At 24.0% G+C, this 20,845-nt stretch overlaps 1 protein-coding gene across 1 annotated transcript; it reads right to left on the reverse strand.

The window, feature by feature from the left end:
• Window positions 1-983: 983 nt before the first annotated feature.
• LOC112603866 (acetyl-coenzyme A transporter 1-like) lies at window positions 984-13,704 on the reverse strand. The gene is made up of 10 exons (XM_025352660.1): window positions 13,481-13,704; window positions 8,513-8,804; window positions 7,497-7,623; window positions 7,095-7,254; window positions 6,865-7,019; window positions 6,091-6,278; window positions 4,086-4,270; window positions 2,739-2,868; window positions 1,380-1,595; window positions 984-1,244 (listed from the first exon to the last, which is right to left on the reverse strand). Exons 2-10 carry the CDS (start codon window positions 8,720-8,722, stop codon window positions 1,050-1,052), a joined length of 1,566 nt encoding a protein of 521 aa, XP_025208445.1. The 5' UTR covers window positions 8,723-8,804; window positions 13,481-13,704; the 3' UTR covers window positions 984-1,049.
• Window positions 13,705-20,845: the final 7,141 nt, after the last annotated feature.

The following is a 20,845-nucleotide window of genomic DNA, read 5'->3' on the forward strand; positions in this document are numbered from 1 at the left end:
TGTATAATAGCAACTATTAAATAAAAAATACTTTGCAGTAATATAATCTTAAGTTTATTTATCTAACTATCTTTTTTATGCTGCAAAACTCCAAAAGGATTATACATTTGTAGTTACTAATAAATTAATTTAGTATTTTAAAACACATTTAATTAAGACTCAACAACAATAATTATATCAATTTGAAAACACAAAACAGAAAAAAAAATGCCGCCAAAACGACCACAAAAATATTTAAATAAAAACTACACTTATAAAAATAGAGCCTTAGTTATTTAATACTATATACTCAACTGTAACTACTGTAGTATTTTAAATTTTACAAGGGATATTATTATTTTTTTTTTAATTATGAAATATTACTTGCACATATTCAACCAATCATCAAGCTCAAACAGAGATTCAAGTTTAATTTATTTAAGCATATATTTCGAGAATTAGAAATAAATAATTTTTTTATTATCAAATTGTAATCTAAGTACGAGTAATACTTAATTTAATATATTATAATTTAAACAAAAACTGGTGGATCAATATGACTTTAAATCATATTTAAATATATAAATATAATATATAATATCATATTTTTTATACATAACTTTAAGTCATGTATAAAAACAAAAACAAAATAAAAACATTTTATATTGTAAGACATCTTATACAGATAAGTTAAACGCTTATTCTTACATATTTAGTTTAAATTTTCTACTCTCTTATAAACATTTGTAAATATTAAAAAATCCAACTTATTATTAAATCTTTATACGCATTACATCACAATAACAATTTACTTAATATTTATTGAATATACATAAAATATAACAAATTGGTTTAATAAATAACCATTTGTAATTATATATAAAAAAAAAAGAAAAATGTTACAATTTTATTTTATGTAATCAAATAATTGTACGTATTAAGAACGTAAATGATTTTATCTTTTTAATCTTACTTTAAATGTTTTAATTTACACTAAAATATTTAAAATAAACTTAAATTTTTTAAGTATTTAATATGGTTATTGTTTGAAATTACGCTGAAGATATAACTCATTGTGTGTTCAGTTCTTCAGCATTCAGTTGTTTCTTATGTACCATGAAATGGTAAAGGTCCACTAATTGGTATTTTTTTATAATATTTTTAAAACTTAAGTACCAAATTAACCCAAGAATCGTGCATATGAATACTGCTACATAGTATCCGTCCTTATGAATTACACAAATTCCATAATTATTAGTGCATAACTAAAAAAAAAAAAAAAAAATTAAAGATTAACTTAAATTAAACACAATTTTTAAACTTAAAGATTTTTTTTCATAAAATATAATTAAAGATAAACGATTTAATTTCTATAAAAAAAATATTTAAAAATATCTTACATTTTTTAACTTTTCTGTGTTACACTTATTTTGAATATCATTTGAACATTCACTAAAAGTCAAAATATCAATCAGTTTATAAATCAAGGTATTTGATATTAACCAACCCGAAAAGTAAAATGTGTTATATAATGTCATATAGGTTCCACCAAAATGAGGATCACTTATTTTACAGAAAAATGCAACTAGTGTCAGCAACAAAAATAAACTTAATAGCTAAAAAAAAAAAAATTAGGATATATTATTTTTTATTTTTCATAACTCATATTTTTTAACATTATTGTTTGATAAATATTTTCATATCTGGTGATCTATTCAACATAAAATTTCAATTATAAATATTTATATACATATGTATAATTTAAGGTTGTAAAAACAACATTCTTCAAAAACATAAATATGTTTTTGTTTTTTTTTTATCTTTAAAATATTATTTTATTATTTACTTTTTTATGACAATATACAATTTTAATTCCTTGTTAGAAATATTTTTTTAAATACTTTGATACATAAAAATCAAATTTGGACAAGTATTTTATAAATTATAAATGTTCAATGTTTAGATGGTGGAGTGAAATGGTACAGGGATATATCAAAATGTTTGTTTATTACTCTGTTCATCTAAACTTTAAATGAGTACTTACAATAAATAAACAACTTGTTCAAAATTTAATTTTTATAGATCAAAATATTCTAAATAATGTCCTGCTTAAAAGTATGAAGTTAAAAATGTATATTTTCATTTAAAATAATAAAATATTTTGGCCTAGTGTGGTGCGGTAGTTGGTCTCAGTCACTTATGTGTTCTGAGGTCAAGCATCGGTCGACGTCGCTAGCTTGGTGACCATCCGAGTTCTTAGTGATAAATCAATGGCGCACACACATACACACACGTGTTCTAACCGTAGTAACCAGACTTTACAATCAAACCTTACACAAAAAAACTTACTGTTCCTATCCACAAATAATGGCCTTAGTTTCCGGGTTTATTAAGATTAATAAAAAAAAATATTTAAAAACCGACAGTAATAAAAAAAATAGTAAAAATACCATTTTTGTCCAAAAATTTTGTTTTATAATAACTTAAAATTATTTAAAAAAAATATCTATGTTGTCTTAAATAATGATAATCCGTGAATTATAACGATATATACATTCTTATTATTATATAGCGAGAGATATTAAAAATACTTGATATTTAAAAAATAAATAAATAGTTTACAATTTAATATTAACGTTAAGAAATACATAATATAGTTATTTATAATTATATAAATATTCCTTTAATTATAATTTTTTTATAATTAAAGGAATATTTAGACTAAAGAAGTATTATAGTCTATAGATTTATTAACTCACCTCGTTTACAAGAGATACTAATCCTAATATAAGATAATAATATTGCGGTATAATAATATGTCCGTGTTTTTTCTGTATAAAATTTGGTGTATAATAAACTAGCACAGCAAATACAATACCCCACATTAATCTGGAAAAAATTTTGTTAAAATAAAATATTATGTTATTTAATTAACATATCACATACTTAATTAGGTACATAGTAATTAGTGGTATGTCGGTAAATATATTTATAGTATTATTTCACAAATTAAATTGTATTAATAAAAACTTTCACCCATTAATCTCATTGCACTTAAGATGGCTTAGATGAGCTCTTTTTACCCGCGCACAGGTTAACTTTAAAAGTAAAAATGTTAGTACCAGTATAACTAAAATATCATATTAAAAGTTTATGGTATTATTTATTTTTTTTTTTATTATTATTTTACCTAGGTAATATTTAACTTGCATAGAGTTTTACATAAATATTTTCAAAATTTGTACACAGATAAACGTTTTAAAATAGAAGATTAGTTAAAAAAAAATCAGAAATAATCATAAATATTTAAGTGGTATTTAATGGCTTATAATAATTACTTTAAATATTTTATATTTGATCATTTATTTTTATTAAAATATATAATGTCTTAAATAATTAACTGTCTTTAAATTACATTAAAATGTGTTAAAAATTTTTTTTCTATTAGTCCTGTGGGCTCTAAATAATATCACAATAATAAATAAGTTTTATTATGTGTGATACATATATATATATATATATATATATATATATATATATTGTTTAATATTATTTCTATCATAAAATTATAACATTTATAACTTGTAACAATAGTTAAATATGTATAATTAAGAATTTAATTACCTTAAAATAGATTAGGTCATTAGGATTTTTTTTTGGTCAAGATATTATACGTAATCAAACAAGAACATTTTTATTTTCAGAGTGAAAATTGTCAAATTTATATAAATACGATATTAGGGTAATTTTGTAAGAAATTTTGCAATTTATATTCACATAATCAGTACACGTTTAAATATTTACAGAGGCCTTTGTGGTATAAGTCATGGTATTTCTTTTTAATTTTTACAACTTATCAAATTGTTATATTAGGTAGATATGCCACAAATATTGTACTAAATATAACTCATATTTTAGTTATCGATGATGCATAATGTTAATTTTTTTTCGTAATTAAAAAAATCAGTTGTGAACAATATATAACATTATAAAAATTCTGATAACTGCTAAATTAGTGTGAATTATTCAAATAAATTAGTATAATAATCGTAATATTCAATAACAATATCATATATGTTTGATAACTTATAACTAAATCTATTTACCTAATAGGTGTCATTTTCAGATAGTAACTCATTGGCTTTGAACTCGTAACATATTTACTTACAATTATTGGGAAAAAAAATTTAACTATATACATCACTAAAGTTATTATCATAATTTCATCCTTAGGTACACCAGCATCAATTAATTTCAGGTTTGGTATAATTTCCAAAGTAGTAAATCCTATCTAAAATACAGAGATAAAACATTTAAAATAACAAATACTGCAGTAAAATCATTATTTACTGAAATATTTATAATAAAAATATATTAGATTAAGTGTATTTTAAATATTTAAATGTTACATTATAATAATACTATACTTATTAAATGTTAATATTATATAATATATGCTAATTAAATGCTGATACTTTAAAGCTCAATAAACCAATAGTTCAATACGTGTTTTTATATTTTTTAAGTACTGCTATGAGTGTTACACTGTTAAGTTTTTAAATTTTAAAATGTTTACTTATTAAAACTAGTTCTTCAGCTATATTTATTAATAACGAGAATACTATGCTCTAAAAAGACATAAAATATACATTCAAAATAGAAGAATATTTTTAGTTAAATTCAAAAATATACCAAATAACGTAATTTAACTATTATGTATAATATTACTAGAAATATAATAAATAGTAAGCATAAAATATTAGAATTTTGTAAAAATAAATGTACTTAAATTATTTTTTCTGTTCAAGCATTTTATTGTTTTCGTGGTTTTAGATTAATAAATGAAAAGTTAATTTATGTACTTCTTAATATCTAATAACTGCATTGAATATATTATGTATTTACTATATATTTATATATATATACATATATATTTACTCATTTATTTTCAAGGTTTTGTAGGTATTTAATAAGCTTTACAATAAAAATATTTAAAAAAAAATCAATTATTTTGTAGGCAGAGATATTATTTTCAATTCTATACGAGTATACTTATACATATATACTCAATTTCAAACGTTAAATATTATTCTTACAAGATTTAGTAAATAGGCCAATAAATACAAAGCCTATATAAAAAAAAAACTATGTACTCGTATAATGAACATTTTTATAATATCATATTTAAGTACAAAATATACATTAATTTTATCTAAAATCACAATTTTCCAACTAAATATAGGTATAATAAAGACATTTAAAAAGAAAACACACTATATATATTTATATGAACTGACTTAAACACACAAAAATGTGCAAAATAAAATGTTATATTTTAGAATAGTTAAATCAAATTTGTATCTCACTTATTTTGAATTCTGAAAATAAAAAATATTATTTTATTTACAGCCCTGTGATTGTTATAATAATCAAACATAATATATAATGTTAATAAAATGTAAAAATAATTATGTATTTTTCAGGTATTAGAAATTTAAATTAAGAATAAAATGTTTAAACCATGACCCGAAATCAATAAATATTTTATTAAAATGATAAATATCTATGTAAAATACTGAAATAAATATTTTGTGAATATTTAAATCTTTAATGTCAAAAAAAAAATTATAAATTAATGTAAACGTAACACTGTTCAATTCAGATCTACGTATTTTATTTGGATCATAAAAATATTAAAATATGTTAGAAGTTATATTTTTTTAGATGAATAACACAAATACAATTCTAAATTAAATTAATCAAAATATCAAATCTAATATAGCCAACAAATATTGAAATGTGCATAAATATCTAATTATTTAATTTAAATTTTTTTTTTTTTTTAATTTAATGTATATATATATATATATATATATATATATATATAAACAATAAACATATTGCTAATGGCCTTAGTATTCGAAGCAGAAATTATATAATTTTAAGAACAATAAAAAAAATATCTTTAAACTTACATATTAAAAATAAAATTCATTATATACTTAATCACTGTAGTATAAATTTATTATTTTAATATTACAGTCTCTAAGTAAGATAGTTTAAATTAAATAAATATATGAGAGAGTATGATTTATTATTATTATTTTTTACCCTTGCTGTAAACAATACTAGCGCCAATACTCTAATGCGAGGTAGCTTTATAATGTCCCACAATAATTGATAATTCTGACAAACACTAATTTGTTCGTAGTCATCTTCCATTGTATACTTTTCATTTTTAAACAATCCGATGATTATTGTAACTGCTATAATTATGATTGTACAAATATTAAAAAAACCTAAACAAATAAAATATATGAAAAAAACTAATTAAAATATAAAATAATAATAAAAAATAGTTAGTTTCAATAAAATACACTTTCTTAATAAGATTTTTTTCTGATTAGATAAAAATGTAAAAAAAAAAGATCATTAGCTAATAAAGTAAAACAAAAAAATACGGTAGAGATCTATCTTCTATACGCACAATTTAAATTTTTTCTTGATGGGCTGATCAATTGTATTCTAAACAGAACAGTGGGTGAAAAAATGTGGGCCTAAATTAAAGTATCTATATTTTCTGTACTAATTATTAAACTTGCTGTTAACTGTTTAAAATGACTAAAATATAAAAGTATGCTACTGATAAATTATTACAAACCTACAATTATATTTACCATGTCTACACCAATCATTTAAAAAATTAAAAGCTTTATCTTTTTTTTACGTACAAAGAAATTATTATATTTAGATATATTATATTGTTGGGTACTTGAAGTATTGTAAGTTATGTAATAGAAATTAACCTTAACGAAAATAAATAAAATATCGTGTGAAATAATATCTAAATCAATGTGTGTATTCAATTTAATTTTATGTTCGTACTTTTCATAGTTATAATTCCTCCTGTACCAATAGAAGTTCCTAAATATTTGACGCTAAACTGCTCAGATATCAGCAAAGTGAAACAAACTGAACCTGTACACATTCCAATCGGTACTCCTATAGAATTACACACAGAGGCATAACTTATGTTTTTCCTGCATAAAATAAAACAAGAAAAATACTATTTCAAAATGTTATTGTAAATTGGGTAAATCTTTTGAGGTACTCACTTCTTTAACACCGACAATGACCAACCATCGACGGCAATATCTTGAGTTGCAGATAAAAAATTAACGACGAAGATTATACACACTAACATTTTAAGATTTGGTTGTCCTGTCTCGGGCAACCAATCATCCATATTGATGGCCATATAAAAAAATGTGATCCCTGTTTGTTACCAAAATCTAGTTAATAAATTCTGAATTTACAAGTATTGCAGGTACTGCAAAGTAAATAATTTGTAAGTAGACATTATTACAGTAATGTTTATGTTCTATGTTAACATACCATATTGAAGGGTATAATGCATAAATATTATTTTAATTTATCATATGAACTTTGTTGTTCTATATTTTTATACCTTGTAAATACCTACAATTAGGTATATGTTAAAAAATTAATTTACATACCCATTAATATTTGAAGAGGTAATAGCCAGGATTTTCGTCTACCGATCGAGTTTATATAGAGTGCATCAATAATTGGAGCCCATAAAAGTTTAATACAGTAAGGCCATAATGCTATACTAAATAATGCCTAAAATAAAAAAAAAAAAAAACAATAATTTCGCGAGCAGTATTGAAAATTAAATAATTATTCAAAGTATATTATTTAATATTTTGTTATATTAAAAATGTGTTTAAAAAAAAATGTATTTAATTTCTAGTCAGAATAAAATAATTTTTTTAATGATAATATACGTTTTAAATTTCATATTCTGAAGTAGAATATTTTCCGAAATATTTCGATACAAAAAAATCGAAATTTGGTTATACGAGTAGGTAGGTAATTAATGATTTTTTTTTTTATATTTTTCAGTACAAAGCTATTACAAGTTAATGATTTATAAATATCTAAAGTTTATTAGAGCATAATGGAGAAGTATATGGAATACCTGCAAAATTTTGGTCTAATAATCTACTCTTTAAGACTTTTTAATCTACTCTAGTCTACTTTTTAGTTTAGATACCTAAACTAAAAATATTTATAATAACCTTGATTTTTATGTATCAAAACAAGTACTTCAAAAAGTTTTTACTTCAGAGTATGAAATTACAAATGTATGCAGTCATTAAAAAGTAAAAACCTTATAACGATAAAAAAATACATATATATATAAATAATTAAAAAAATTGTTTTATTTTGACTTGAAATAATTAAGAAAAAACATGTTTTTCAAAAACGCTAATAGATTTTTAAATAATGTGTGTTGTTTGATAAATGAACCATCCATTACAGTGGTTTTTAAATTAATAATTATATTATAATATTGTAATCAATAATATCACATTTAAAAAAATTACTTTATCGAAGCTTAAAAATAAATTTTGTGTTTTATAATACATGGACTTTGTATACATTAATCTCTTTTTGAAATAATTAAACTTTAAATGAAAAAAAAGTTAATAAAAACCTATCCACTTACTTGATCGTCAAACGTTATAAGTCCTTTACTCTGTAAAATCAATGGAAGAGCTGTGGATATACCAACAGGAAATCCTTGTATTGTGTATAGTAATATTAATAGGATTATATTAAACAAATCTTCGTCCAGGTTTGGTTTTTCTGACTTAGATTTGAGCGATACTATATACACCTCAGTTGGATCATCATTATGCTTGATTAATTTTTTCATGTTTTGTTATTATTCTATAGAACTTGGTCGTTAACAAACAATTCTGTTTTTAAATTTAACTAGTTAACACGGATTGGTGATACTAAACAGTAAACAAAATAATGCAACTTTATTTGAATATTTCCATACCATATTCATTATATTTTTTACATGTTATATAATTACAAAAATAAAATACGGCAATATGATTATTTTAATTAAGTATTTAATAAGTATTGTTAAATATATTGTTAATATCAATTCAAAATAATGTTCATCTAATTAAGTAATCAACGACAATACAATTTTTATCATATGAATTATTTATTTAGTTTAAAAATAATATATATATATATGTAAATATTTATATTTAATTCTTTTTTTAATTATTATCTTCTAAAATACTGTGTTATTCATGAAGTAAGAATTTTATAAACAATTATAAACGTATTTGTATCGATTACGATTAATAAAGATTAAAATAAATATAAAAAAAAGTTTTTTAGTATTTTAATGACGAATTACGTATGAATTAAAAACGAACATTAAACCTACTTAAGATATTATAATATTATCTAACGCTTCATTTATTAAAAATACTAGAAATGATGTTTGATGTAAATATTTCCTGCGATATTTAGATGGTTTGATGAAAGTATAATATTGTATGTAAGATGGTGATCGGTCAAAGTCCAACGTTAAACTGAAAGATTAATAATCAGTCCATTATATATATTTGAAGTAGGAACATAACTAAATCAGTAAAACCAGTTAACGACAGAGTTTGACAACACGCAATATTATCGGTTAACGGTTACAACCATCATCTTAAGGCTTAAGATGATGTTAAATTTAATTTTCATTTATTTTATGATTATTATTTAATATATAATGTATATTTAGTTATTCGGAACCACGAGGTTGAAAATGGTCTATCCTTTGAGGTGAGTTATGACTTATGAGCAATATTAAACGCATAACCAAAGTAATTTCACACATATAATAATAGATTGTAATAATGATATATTATAGTAAGTACTTGTTAATTGATTAAATATAAAAAATATTACTTGTTATAAATTCAAAACATAGGACGGTAATAATATGTTCCTCTGGTCGTTTGTAACTAATTTATAATAATTATTTAACGCCCGAAGACTATGATGGTTATTAACAACGTATTACTTATTATTTATTTTACGTATACACAATATTATTTATAAGAATATAACAATAAAATTATCTTAATGATATTAATTGGGAATACATAACATAATCACGTACATAGTAAATATGATAAAAAAAAAAAAACATTATTCACATATTAGATCCAGCCATAATAAATTAAGTTATAGTTTATCACATATATAAGAAGAAATGTCTATACATTAATGCACAGATTCCAGGTATTAAATATGCGCAAATGCGTAATAATCCAGTTAATCTAAAAACAGTGATCGCATTTTTTTAGGCAAAACAATAATGGTGCCTAATATGCTGTACTTGTAAGTAAACTAAAACTATAGACATTCAGCTGGTTTGAGCAAATAGTCATGACTACTCATGAGTTAGCTATCTTCATGGTATCGTACTTGTCTTAGACTATTAAACAATTGGGGACAAAATCTTGGTATTGGTAAGAGGTATGAATCAATAAAACCGATATCAACAGTTCTTTAAGCTCGAAAGCAGTGATATAAAAATAAAAATTCGATCAATATAGAAAAAATATTACATCGCAACCGCATGTGTTGTCTCCATCTTAACACGTACGACATAATAAATTTTCGTTCTCCAGTTTCAAGAGTATGTTTTTAGTTTTTATATTAGAGTGAATTGACCTATTATCAAACTTTTAAGTAAGAACATTATCTGTGTTCTCTCATTGGGTTTTTACGATTTTTTATTTTATAGTGAGTTATGATCGAGTATGAAAAATATAAATACTTAAAAATGCGCATAATTTATTTAAAAATTAAATTGAAGTTTCTGAATAAATCAAATAATTAAGCTAATTTGTTTTTTTCACTGTTTACCATGAGAGAATTTATTAATTGCTTCAGGTTAAATTTATCAGCGTGATAGCGTTTTATAGAACTTAATTTTTGAAATATATAGAACAGGATCGGTAAAGTAGAATTTATTTTAAAAATGTTTAATATAATATAGATTAACTATAGATACTTACTGAGTTCAAAATTTATTCAATTATTTTTGATTAGCAATGCATTCCTATTACAAGTATTTTAACATTTGTTGTTATCTCGATAGATACCACCTTCATATTATATAATTATTCTAATATAATATGATTAATAAATTAACATTTTATAATAGAAATTCATGCTTATATTAAATAGTATATAAAATATATACTAAACGGTTGATTATACTTGTTCTTATCTGCCGATTTTCGCTTGACTAATTTACTACCTATGTACTATTTACGTTTTAAATACCTAATTTTTTGCTAATACTTAAACTAAAATAACAAAAAAAAATTCATTTTTATTTTTGAATTGCATAAATAATATTTTAGATATTAAAGTTTACAGTTAATGTGTCTGGCAATTAAACATTTTAAAATTTGAATTAGTTTAATCATTTTCGACAAGTATTTACATTCCACAGTCACACCATACGAGTATAATATAAGTTAGAAAACTAAGTTAAGCTCCGGTACAAAATAATATATTATTATATAAAATAAGCGGCCTGGTATGTAATATATAGAAGAAAAACCATATTGCATAAAAAAAAAAATACTAAATACTACCCTGATAATGTGGTTAGTGAGTTATTTTCATTGAAACATAAAATACGTATATGGTATATACATACTTTACATATAATACATAAACATAATATTATTGTATACATTAGTATATATTATTATCTATATAATATACACAGGGTGTTTCAAATTTTATGTGACAGTAGATTTAAGCATAATATATTTAAAGTAGAAAAAAATGACCTAATTATGTGAAAACCTCTTTAAATCATGTAATATATACTAATAATATATTAATTATTTTTTTTTGTTAATTAAAAAAGGGAGGTTTTAGGGATAATTTTATCAATGAATAATAATAATAATAATATATGTTTAATACATTGTTGTACAACCTTATAATCTATACGATATCCATCTATTTATGATAATAATAAACGTGTGTTTGGTATCTTAATTTAATTTCATAATATTACTATGAGGTCAAATACGTCAGTTAAAATTAAAAAAAACTAAGATAATTAATGAACTATTGACCAAAACTTAGTAACTAATATATATAATTTTAGTATTAAATAATCTATTTCCACTCAAACGCTTATCATTTTGCATAGTTAGAATAAATTAGATGTTTTATGTTCAAACATTATAGCTATTTTTTTTTTTTTTTTTTTTTTTAACAGCGATTCAAACAGAATTATATTAAATTTTTCATAATTTGAAATTTGAATATGGGACCTTATGAAATTGTCTTTCCTTATACATATACGATTATATTATTTTGTTGTACCCTTAAGGGATTAAGAACATTTTTTGAAGCACCACCCTATACCATACCATACTATACCATATTGACATATTATTTTAATATAGATTGGTATAAATAAAGATATACTATCCTCAATGTATGAGGTGAAATTATATGTTTTAATATATTAAATTTAAACATTATAGAACGAAATTTAACTATCATATTATCTATATAAATTTTTCATTTAAGGTTACAATCAAGTAAAAATCTTGATTTTTTTGACCATATTCTTTTTTGAGTAGTTACAGTTTGACATTTTAGAACATTTATGCAAAGTAATTTTATCAAACAGTATTAAAATATTATTTACTGAAAAAACTATAATTATTGTTTTGTTAAAATGTAAAGATAGTTTTTTAATATTTAGCCACTTAATTACTTCATTAAAATTCAATTTATTTTTTTGTCTCAATTTGTACTAAAAAATAGCATACACGTATCATCAGCATAAACTACTATTTTACCATCAACATTTATATTTCACATATTATTTACAAAGATAATAAATATAATAGGACCAAGTGGTACGCCATTTAGAATTTCAGTGTCCTGACCTAAAACACCATTGCCATTAGTAATTTGTTTCTTCTTATTAAGATAATATTATATAATGTGTATACAGTATATTGTACTGCATTTTTATAATCAATGCCATTATTGGAACGGTTTTTATCTTCTCAATAATTTGACATAATATTTATTATTAATAATATAAAATTATAAACAAATTTCATACAGTAGATAGATAGATAATAACTAATGATTATACCATATCGTTGTACAATTTTATTATTTAAAATGTATACAAATAGCTAGTGCCGCTTGTATTTTTTGACTAATTTAGGTACCTAAATATATTTTTTAATTTAAATAATAAGTAATAACATACCTACTTTCATATTTTATTTGAATCAACTTAATATTATATATACCATTTCTAAACACTGAAAAATGACAACATTGATTTTAAAGACTTGTTTGATTAAACTTTAAGCTCAACATAATGCTAAATGGCTAAATGATGCATATAAAATCGAGCAGATTTTGAAAGAACATAACCTTTTCACAACATAAAGATATGATTAATCCAATATTAATTATAACTAGAGCTTGGATGTTGTAACATAAACTGAAAGTTATTAAAAACTAATGGTTATAGCTAGACTTCTAGACTTATGGACTTAAAAGATTTAAACACAGACAAATATAAATAAAAATATGAGCAAATACATACGTGTGTATAGATATTATAGAGACTATACAGACAGGAAGGGTTGCAGCCCTTATCCAAAAGAAATACTACGCACCAAGTCAATTTATTGACACTGTTCGTTTATTATAATAGAAAATACTAGTTAACAGTACAGTGCGAACATCAAAATATAGAAAAGAAAACTCAATTAATATACCTAACGTTATGAAAAGCACGAGTTTACAGCACAACAGCAGTCCACTGACGCGCTCACACAACTACTGACCCATCAGACCGGGGACTAACAACGACAGTACCACCGGTGGGCAGTGTTATCATCATGAAATGCTATAGCATCTCTAGTTCGTAACTATGGTGTTGCGACTCGAACCAGGTAGTTGTATGGTTATAATAAAAAATCGAATGAAATTTACTAAATATCAGATTGTTTTTGAAGTAAAATAGAACCATCTGTGGTTACTAACATCACAGTGAAGCTCCGTTATTGAATTAGAATTACACATATAGCAATAATTGTTCACCAAATTTCAATTCGATAGAATTAAACGACCTTATCTGCTCTTCTCCAAATTCGTATGGGATATTTTTTGTAAGTAAGATATAGAGTGGTTTAACAATTATGAAATTCGGAATGAATCGTAGGAAATACAATTATAGGCCAATGAAACTTAAGAGTTCTACATGATTTTTTGGCACGGGATAATTTTCAATTATAGAAACACGTATTTTAGATTCGGTTGAATACTATTTAGATTCACATAATAGTCAAAATAAATTACCTCACGTTTAAAAAATATAATCTTGTCCAAACGGATCTCTAACTGTTTATTTTTTCATTGTTTTTAGCACTCTATACAAGTACTCTAAATGTTGTTGTATACGCCAAGCAATGACTCAACATATATAACAGGAATCTCGGTTTTCGATTCTCAAACCGTCAAACAAATAAATATAGATACTTGCGGCAAGAGCTTACTCGACCGTCCTTCGGTGACCACGTTAATGAGTGCAGTCCGAAGGATAATTTAATAAGTCGAGTCTACAGGATTTATACTCTATAACTCTAAGGTTACTTTACTTGACAGAGTACGCAACGGTCGCCGGTGCAAAGCATAAGCACCGCAGCGACCGATCTACACTGTCACCACTATTACCACGGGTAGAGACGCGATATCGTCAACTCCCCCACCAACGCCATAAAGGCCTAGACGGGACAGGAAGAAAAGTCGCGCCGGACGAGTACCGGCTGCCGGCGATCGGTCTCTTTTGTCACCACCGTGAACCGGTCAACACCGTCGTCATTTTTCGTTTTTTCGTCACGACCGCCAATGACGATATTACTGTTGCATTTTTTTTCACATTTCTATAACCGTCGATTCGACAAACAATACACTTATTATTCTTCTCTCAGAATCATTCTGAAGTTGTATAACCAGTCATTTTGGACAATTATTCTGTTTACTTATTTTCCTTTTTTTTTTTGTTTTGTGTTTAACCAAATAAACGTACGACCACGCTATTCATCTGTTGCACATTGTTTTTTTCCTTTTTATAATTCTTCTTTTCTTGTTTTTTTTTCTACTTGATATAAATCTTAATTGTCATCTATTAGCGGTAGTGACTAGTGGGTATCGATATTTTATTACATGTTTATTTAGCACGTGTTAGTTATTGCACATTCTAAAATCTCCATTTTTTTTCTTTCCTAATACTATTGAGTTGCCATATTCAGAACTACTTCGTTGAATAATCATTTTATTTAACATATCAGCATTTTTCCATCTAATAAATGGTTTATTAGCTAATAACCAGCTTTTACAAAACTACCTTTCCCCAAAGTTTCGTTTGTAAATAGTACACATGTTTTATAAAACAAACCTTCTAATTTTTTAGAATATATTAACCAAGAGAAACTCGTGATCCAAGATAATTGAAATTTTAATTTTCTTTTTGAAACTACCGAAATGTTGTATGAAGTAAGAGATTGCTATAGTTTTTTCAAAAAATTATATTTCAACTTACTGTTAGATATTCTTATAAATATATAAACCAATATCAAGAATTTCAATTAATTCAATTAAATCAGTCATATCAGTATTACTTTCAATGTCGGTGTCATTAATTATATTAAATGAACAAGGAATATGATCACTTTTTTCAGGCTCATTCACAACTACTTTTTTATCAAAAAAATTTAATAATAAACGTTGTGATGTAATCCAAACAATAGTAATAATATTAGATATTATAATATCGATTCTACAGTTGAGCATAAATACTTATAACTAAATTCTACAGGATGATAACTAAATACAATTTAATATTTCAACATTCCTAGTTATACAATCAACGCCCGTAATAACAATACATTTCGGAGGGGGGAGGAGGTTAAACCCACCCGTACATATATCACTGCTACTTACATATTACAGTTATGTACTATAACTATGCCAAGTATATTGTGATCTGGTAATGGTTTTAAAATTGTCTGCAGGTATTTTAGCATTAGTAATTAAAAAAATGAAATTACACGCTTTGTCCGCCTTCAAGCTTTCGACGCTTTTTGCCAAATAAAGAGATGATACAAGTAATATATCCAATAATGAATATTGCAACAATTAAGTATGCGTGATATAGCCAGTATAGGTACCTATTATACTACTATGTACAATGACACGATGTACATAATATTTATATCTTAAAATCATAGTCTAAAATTGCAATGCCTATACTTTAATTTAAATTAGAATAGTATGAAAAATATTGAAATCGATATTATGAGTACTTAATATGTTAAAATATTTTCCAGGGATGTTAAAATAACTGCTTAACGTAATCTACATTCTGTAGTTACCGGCTATTGCGCAACATCGTGTATATGTTTATGATTTCCCCTGCAACACACCTACCCGTTTATTACATCCGTTAAGTGACCGTCGATATTTATGTCTAATTCTATCCAGTTAAGAGGTAGTTGGTTAGCTACTCCCACTACACGAACCGGTCTTAAGAACCGATTTGTTGAATTGATACAAATACAGTTTTCTAAGTCAAATATGACAGATCCTATAGAAACTTATGACCTGTGTTCATAAACTAACGCAATAAAAAAGATATTATAGCGATATGCCGATATTTATATGACTAAATATTAACAAAATTATACAGTAAACTATCACCTGAGTAACCCTGTTCTTGAGAGTAGTATATTAAAGATCATAGGAGTAACGGAGTACGAGTTGAAACAATAGAAAATATTATGATTTATTTATAAGATAGGTTGTTATACCTATAGTAAATAAAATTAAAAAACGTTACTTAAAAATATAGAGATGACCGTTGTCTCTACTTGACAAACAAAGCTCGACCGACTAGATATCAATGATTTATATATTCTTGTACTCTACGTTCCTGTGTTCTTCTCACCTAAGCAAAAATAACGCGTCAGAAACATGTATATTGTTACACCCGCTCACATTTAATAAATGTATTTCACCACATAACGCAACTTCCGGACAGTTTTAGAAAAGGAAAAAGTGATATTTTCAGTCTTAATAAACTGGAACTAATATTGTATACGTAAAATTTGTAAATATTAGCATGAATTAATACTACCACATTAATTAAAATATAAAACTTGTTTCGTAATAAATCATATAGGTATATAAAAATACATTTTTTAAATTAAATTTTATTCCAAATTAATATTATAATGTAATCTTATCATAAGTATCGACATATTATATGTGTATATAATGGTGTTTTATAAACAAATCACGTTGTTAATAGAATTTGAGTCCTGATATAGGTACATTTAATAATTTAAAACCAAGATATATCTATCTTTTGTGTAATAAGTAATATTAATTAATAAAATATTTATGTCTGTTAAAGACCAAGTGAACTTTCACATAAATAGCTTATTGCAAATTATACTAATATTCTAACAACTGAAAATTTAAATTTAATGATAAAAAATATTCACTATGCCGGATCTTCTTTAGTAATCTAAGAAAAGGACACTAATGACGTACATACGATTTTAAAATCTTTAACTATTAAAGGAATAATGAATTATAAGTGTTTTTTAACGAATAAAATTTATACTGCACTCTGTTATTGTCGTTACTTGTTTATTACTAACTCAAAGTGCTTAAGTGTTTTCACCGGATGGCTTTTTCCCTCACGTTTTCATGTTAAAAAAAAAAAAAGTGCTTAAGTACTTAAATATAATATTTTCACATGTTTATTGTCATCAGGGACACAAATATTATAATAAATTGTATTTACTATAGAATAAATAATACATTTTTGAGGTTATGAATTCAATCCAAATACAGTCATATTTGTTTATATTACTGTAGAGTGTAGAGAATTATACTGGGTAGGTATTCTAAAATGTTTGACTTTCAAATTTATCATAATAAGAGATTTTAATTTATAATTAATTAAATTACCAACATATTTAAGTATATTTATTTTTATTTATTAACAATAAAAATTAATTTAATATAATTTTCCTCTTACTCTGCTAAACCTTTATTAGTTTATTTTTCTGTTAATAAATATAAAATTATATGATGTAAAGTTACTTATGAAATGTGTATAAAAAACATAATATATCTTTTAACTCTTTACTACATATAAGAATTATAAAGACATAAAAAAATTGTATGACAGAATCGTGTATTGTTCCGAATACTCATTATTTCTACATCTTTAATAATACCTCATATGAAACCCTATGTTCATTAAACATTACATATTTATTAAGCTCGCTATATAGCGCTGATATAATTATTATATTAAAATTGTAGTTTTAATGATTAATGTTCACTAACATGGACTATTTGGTCTGAGTTCTTTATTTTCTTGGTTGTAATAATAATTGTAATATTTTATCAATTGATGTGTATTATAATAAACATTTTTATATAAACCGATAAAAATGTTGATAAAAAATATTTAGCACCAGTATTTACCTCCAAAATATATTTACTTTAAAGTTATGTATTATTTGAAACTAGTATTGGCGGGTATTAACGAGGATAAGAAAAAATTCCCATCTTAATAGACACTGAGTAAGGTAAGAAACACTACTATTATTAAATTAATTTAAGCGTAGATGTACTCAAAATGATTATTTATCCAACACAGTAAACGATATTACTATTATATTAGTACACTATCTAAAGTACCTATATATCGTGTTTCACTCCCTATTCGAAAGAATAGACCTAACATTTACCTTGTTTACATGCATCCATTAATTCAAATTAACTTGATCTATATTGAATCAATTCGTCATAATAGGTACAATAATTATACATGCACGTCTAATACCATATTAGTGTAATACACTTCCATAAAACCAGTTAACGTTGCAACGTTTATATGCACAGTTTAAACCATTTTACCTAAATTCGAATAAATAATTAATTATTTTTAGTATCTCTACGTCGCAATCCTGATTTGGTTGTTATAATGTATATTAGTGTGATCCGTTTACATGCATTTTGCATACCCATAGTCATTTCCTATGCGCATTTCAAATGTGAATGAACTAAACCGTTTTAGGCAAACCGAATTGATATTAAACCGAGTTCACAGCCATTTATATGCATTTAACTCCGGCAGTTAACTAATTTGAATTGTGTTAAATCGGTTTTAGCTGTGCGTATAAACGTAATAATTAATGTAAATATAAATAAGTTTATACTTGATCATTATATTAACCTTGGGGTGAACATACAATTAAAAATATAACTGAAATAATATAAATACAATTAAATTATAACATATAATTTAAAATATTAATATTATTATTATCATTAATAGATCAATAATGATTCAAGTTTGGTGGTTGACATTTGTTCAGCAATTTGGCGTGTTTTAGACTGGATAATTAGTTTAGAGATCGATATATTTTTTGCTCTAACACTCATAAGTCAAATTATTAATTTCTTCGTTTGCACTGGATTTTGGTTTTATTTTTATTCTCCTATTTCCTAAAACATAAATTATAAATAAATATTTTAAATTTTAAATTAAAATTTTTTTTTTATAGTTAAGCTTATTAACATTCATCCATTGTTCTTTTATTTCTTTTTTTTTGCTTTAATATAATATATACTTGATTTTTTTCTACAGTTTAAATTTTCACAAATTTGTTTTATTGTTGGTAATTTATCTCTTTCATTTAACTTAATTAGATTAATTTCTTCATTTAGAATTAAACATTTATTTTTGGATGTCATATCGAACATAAGTGTATACGCAGTCCGTGTCATACACTGCTACACTTATCGATAAGACAAATGCGTTGCAATAAAGTAATCTATATTCTATTTTACTGATATAGATTATATTCATTGACTGATAATTTTAAAATACACCATGTAGCATATACATATTTCCATACCATACAGGTACATAGCAAAATATCTTTTCCATGACCTCGTTAAACAGGTTCCATTTTATTCAAGGAACGATTTATTCAAAGATATATTAGGCTTACTGAGATCGTAACATTTTACCATAAAAGTCAGGTTTCTACGTTATTTAGATTCCATTTTATACACGTTTTACTTTATCATACAGTATACAATAAATTAAATAATACGTCGCATCACATAAAATATGTTTATGTATACTGTTATTGAGTTTTAATTTATTACATTATTAACATTTTTACGGATATTGATTTATTTTAAGACAAAGGAAAGGTGCAACGACGAATTTAGAGAAGAGTGACCAGGTGGGGGGAGGGAGAGAATTTCACTAGGCAGCCCTTATGGCTTATAGGATATCAAGATTAATTATATAACACGCGTGTTTATACAAATTATTATTATATTACAAATGTTAAAAAAGTGATAAAACTATGAAGTATTATAAATTATAACGTATCAATTTTTATGATGACTTACTTCAGTAAAACGCTCATTCAATAAGTATTGAACCTACTTATACGTACTTTTTAAAGAGTTAAATCATATTTAAGATAATTGAAACAAAGATTTTTAACAAAAAATATGATCAACGAAAAAAAAGTGTAGGCAATTGGATACCGTTCGGCTATACTGGTATCGAGTGGGTCACTGTTATAGGTGTATTAAATTTAAATTCAATGATATATCATTGACCATTGTACATGAAATACAATACTGCGTGAATAAATTCTGTAAAAGTGGCAATCTATATCATCAATTATTATTTTATGATATATTTACTTATTGAAATCATTTATTTTACTTTTAATATTACAGTATAGGTTGGTATAATTTTTACCGAAAGTATCGCATTTATTTTATTATTATAAAGATATGTGTTTATACCATTTTATATCAACTTACATAACTCAACATTTAATAACATCATAAAATA

The sequence above is a fragment of the Melanaphis sacchari genome, unplaced genomic scaffold (genome assembly GCF_002803265.2).
Source record: "Melanaphis sacchari strain LSU unplaced genomic scaffold, SCAv2.0 Contig112_pilon_pilon, whole genome shotgun sequence".
Classification (NCBI taxonomy): Eukaryota; Metazoa; Arthropoda; class Insecta; order Hemiptera; family Aphididae; genus Melanaphis; species Melanaphis sacchari.

Bases quoted from the DNA above. Each gene is read 5' to 3' on its own strand.
- LOC112603866 (XM_025352660.1), bottom strand. From the start codon at position 8,722: ATGAAAAAATTAATCAAGCATAATGATGATCCAACTGAGGTGTATATA. The intron at 7,020-7,094 runs GTGAGTACCTCA...TATTTTATGCAG, and splicing joins TCATTGTCGGTGTTAAAGAA to GAAAAACATAAGTTATGCCT. The intron at 1,596-2,738 runs GTGAGTTAATAA...TTTTTTTTTTAG, and splicing joins TAGTATCTCTTGTAAACGAG to CTATTAAGTTTATTTTTGTT.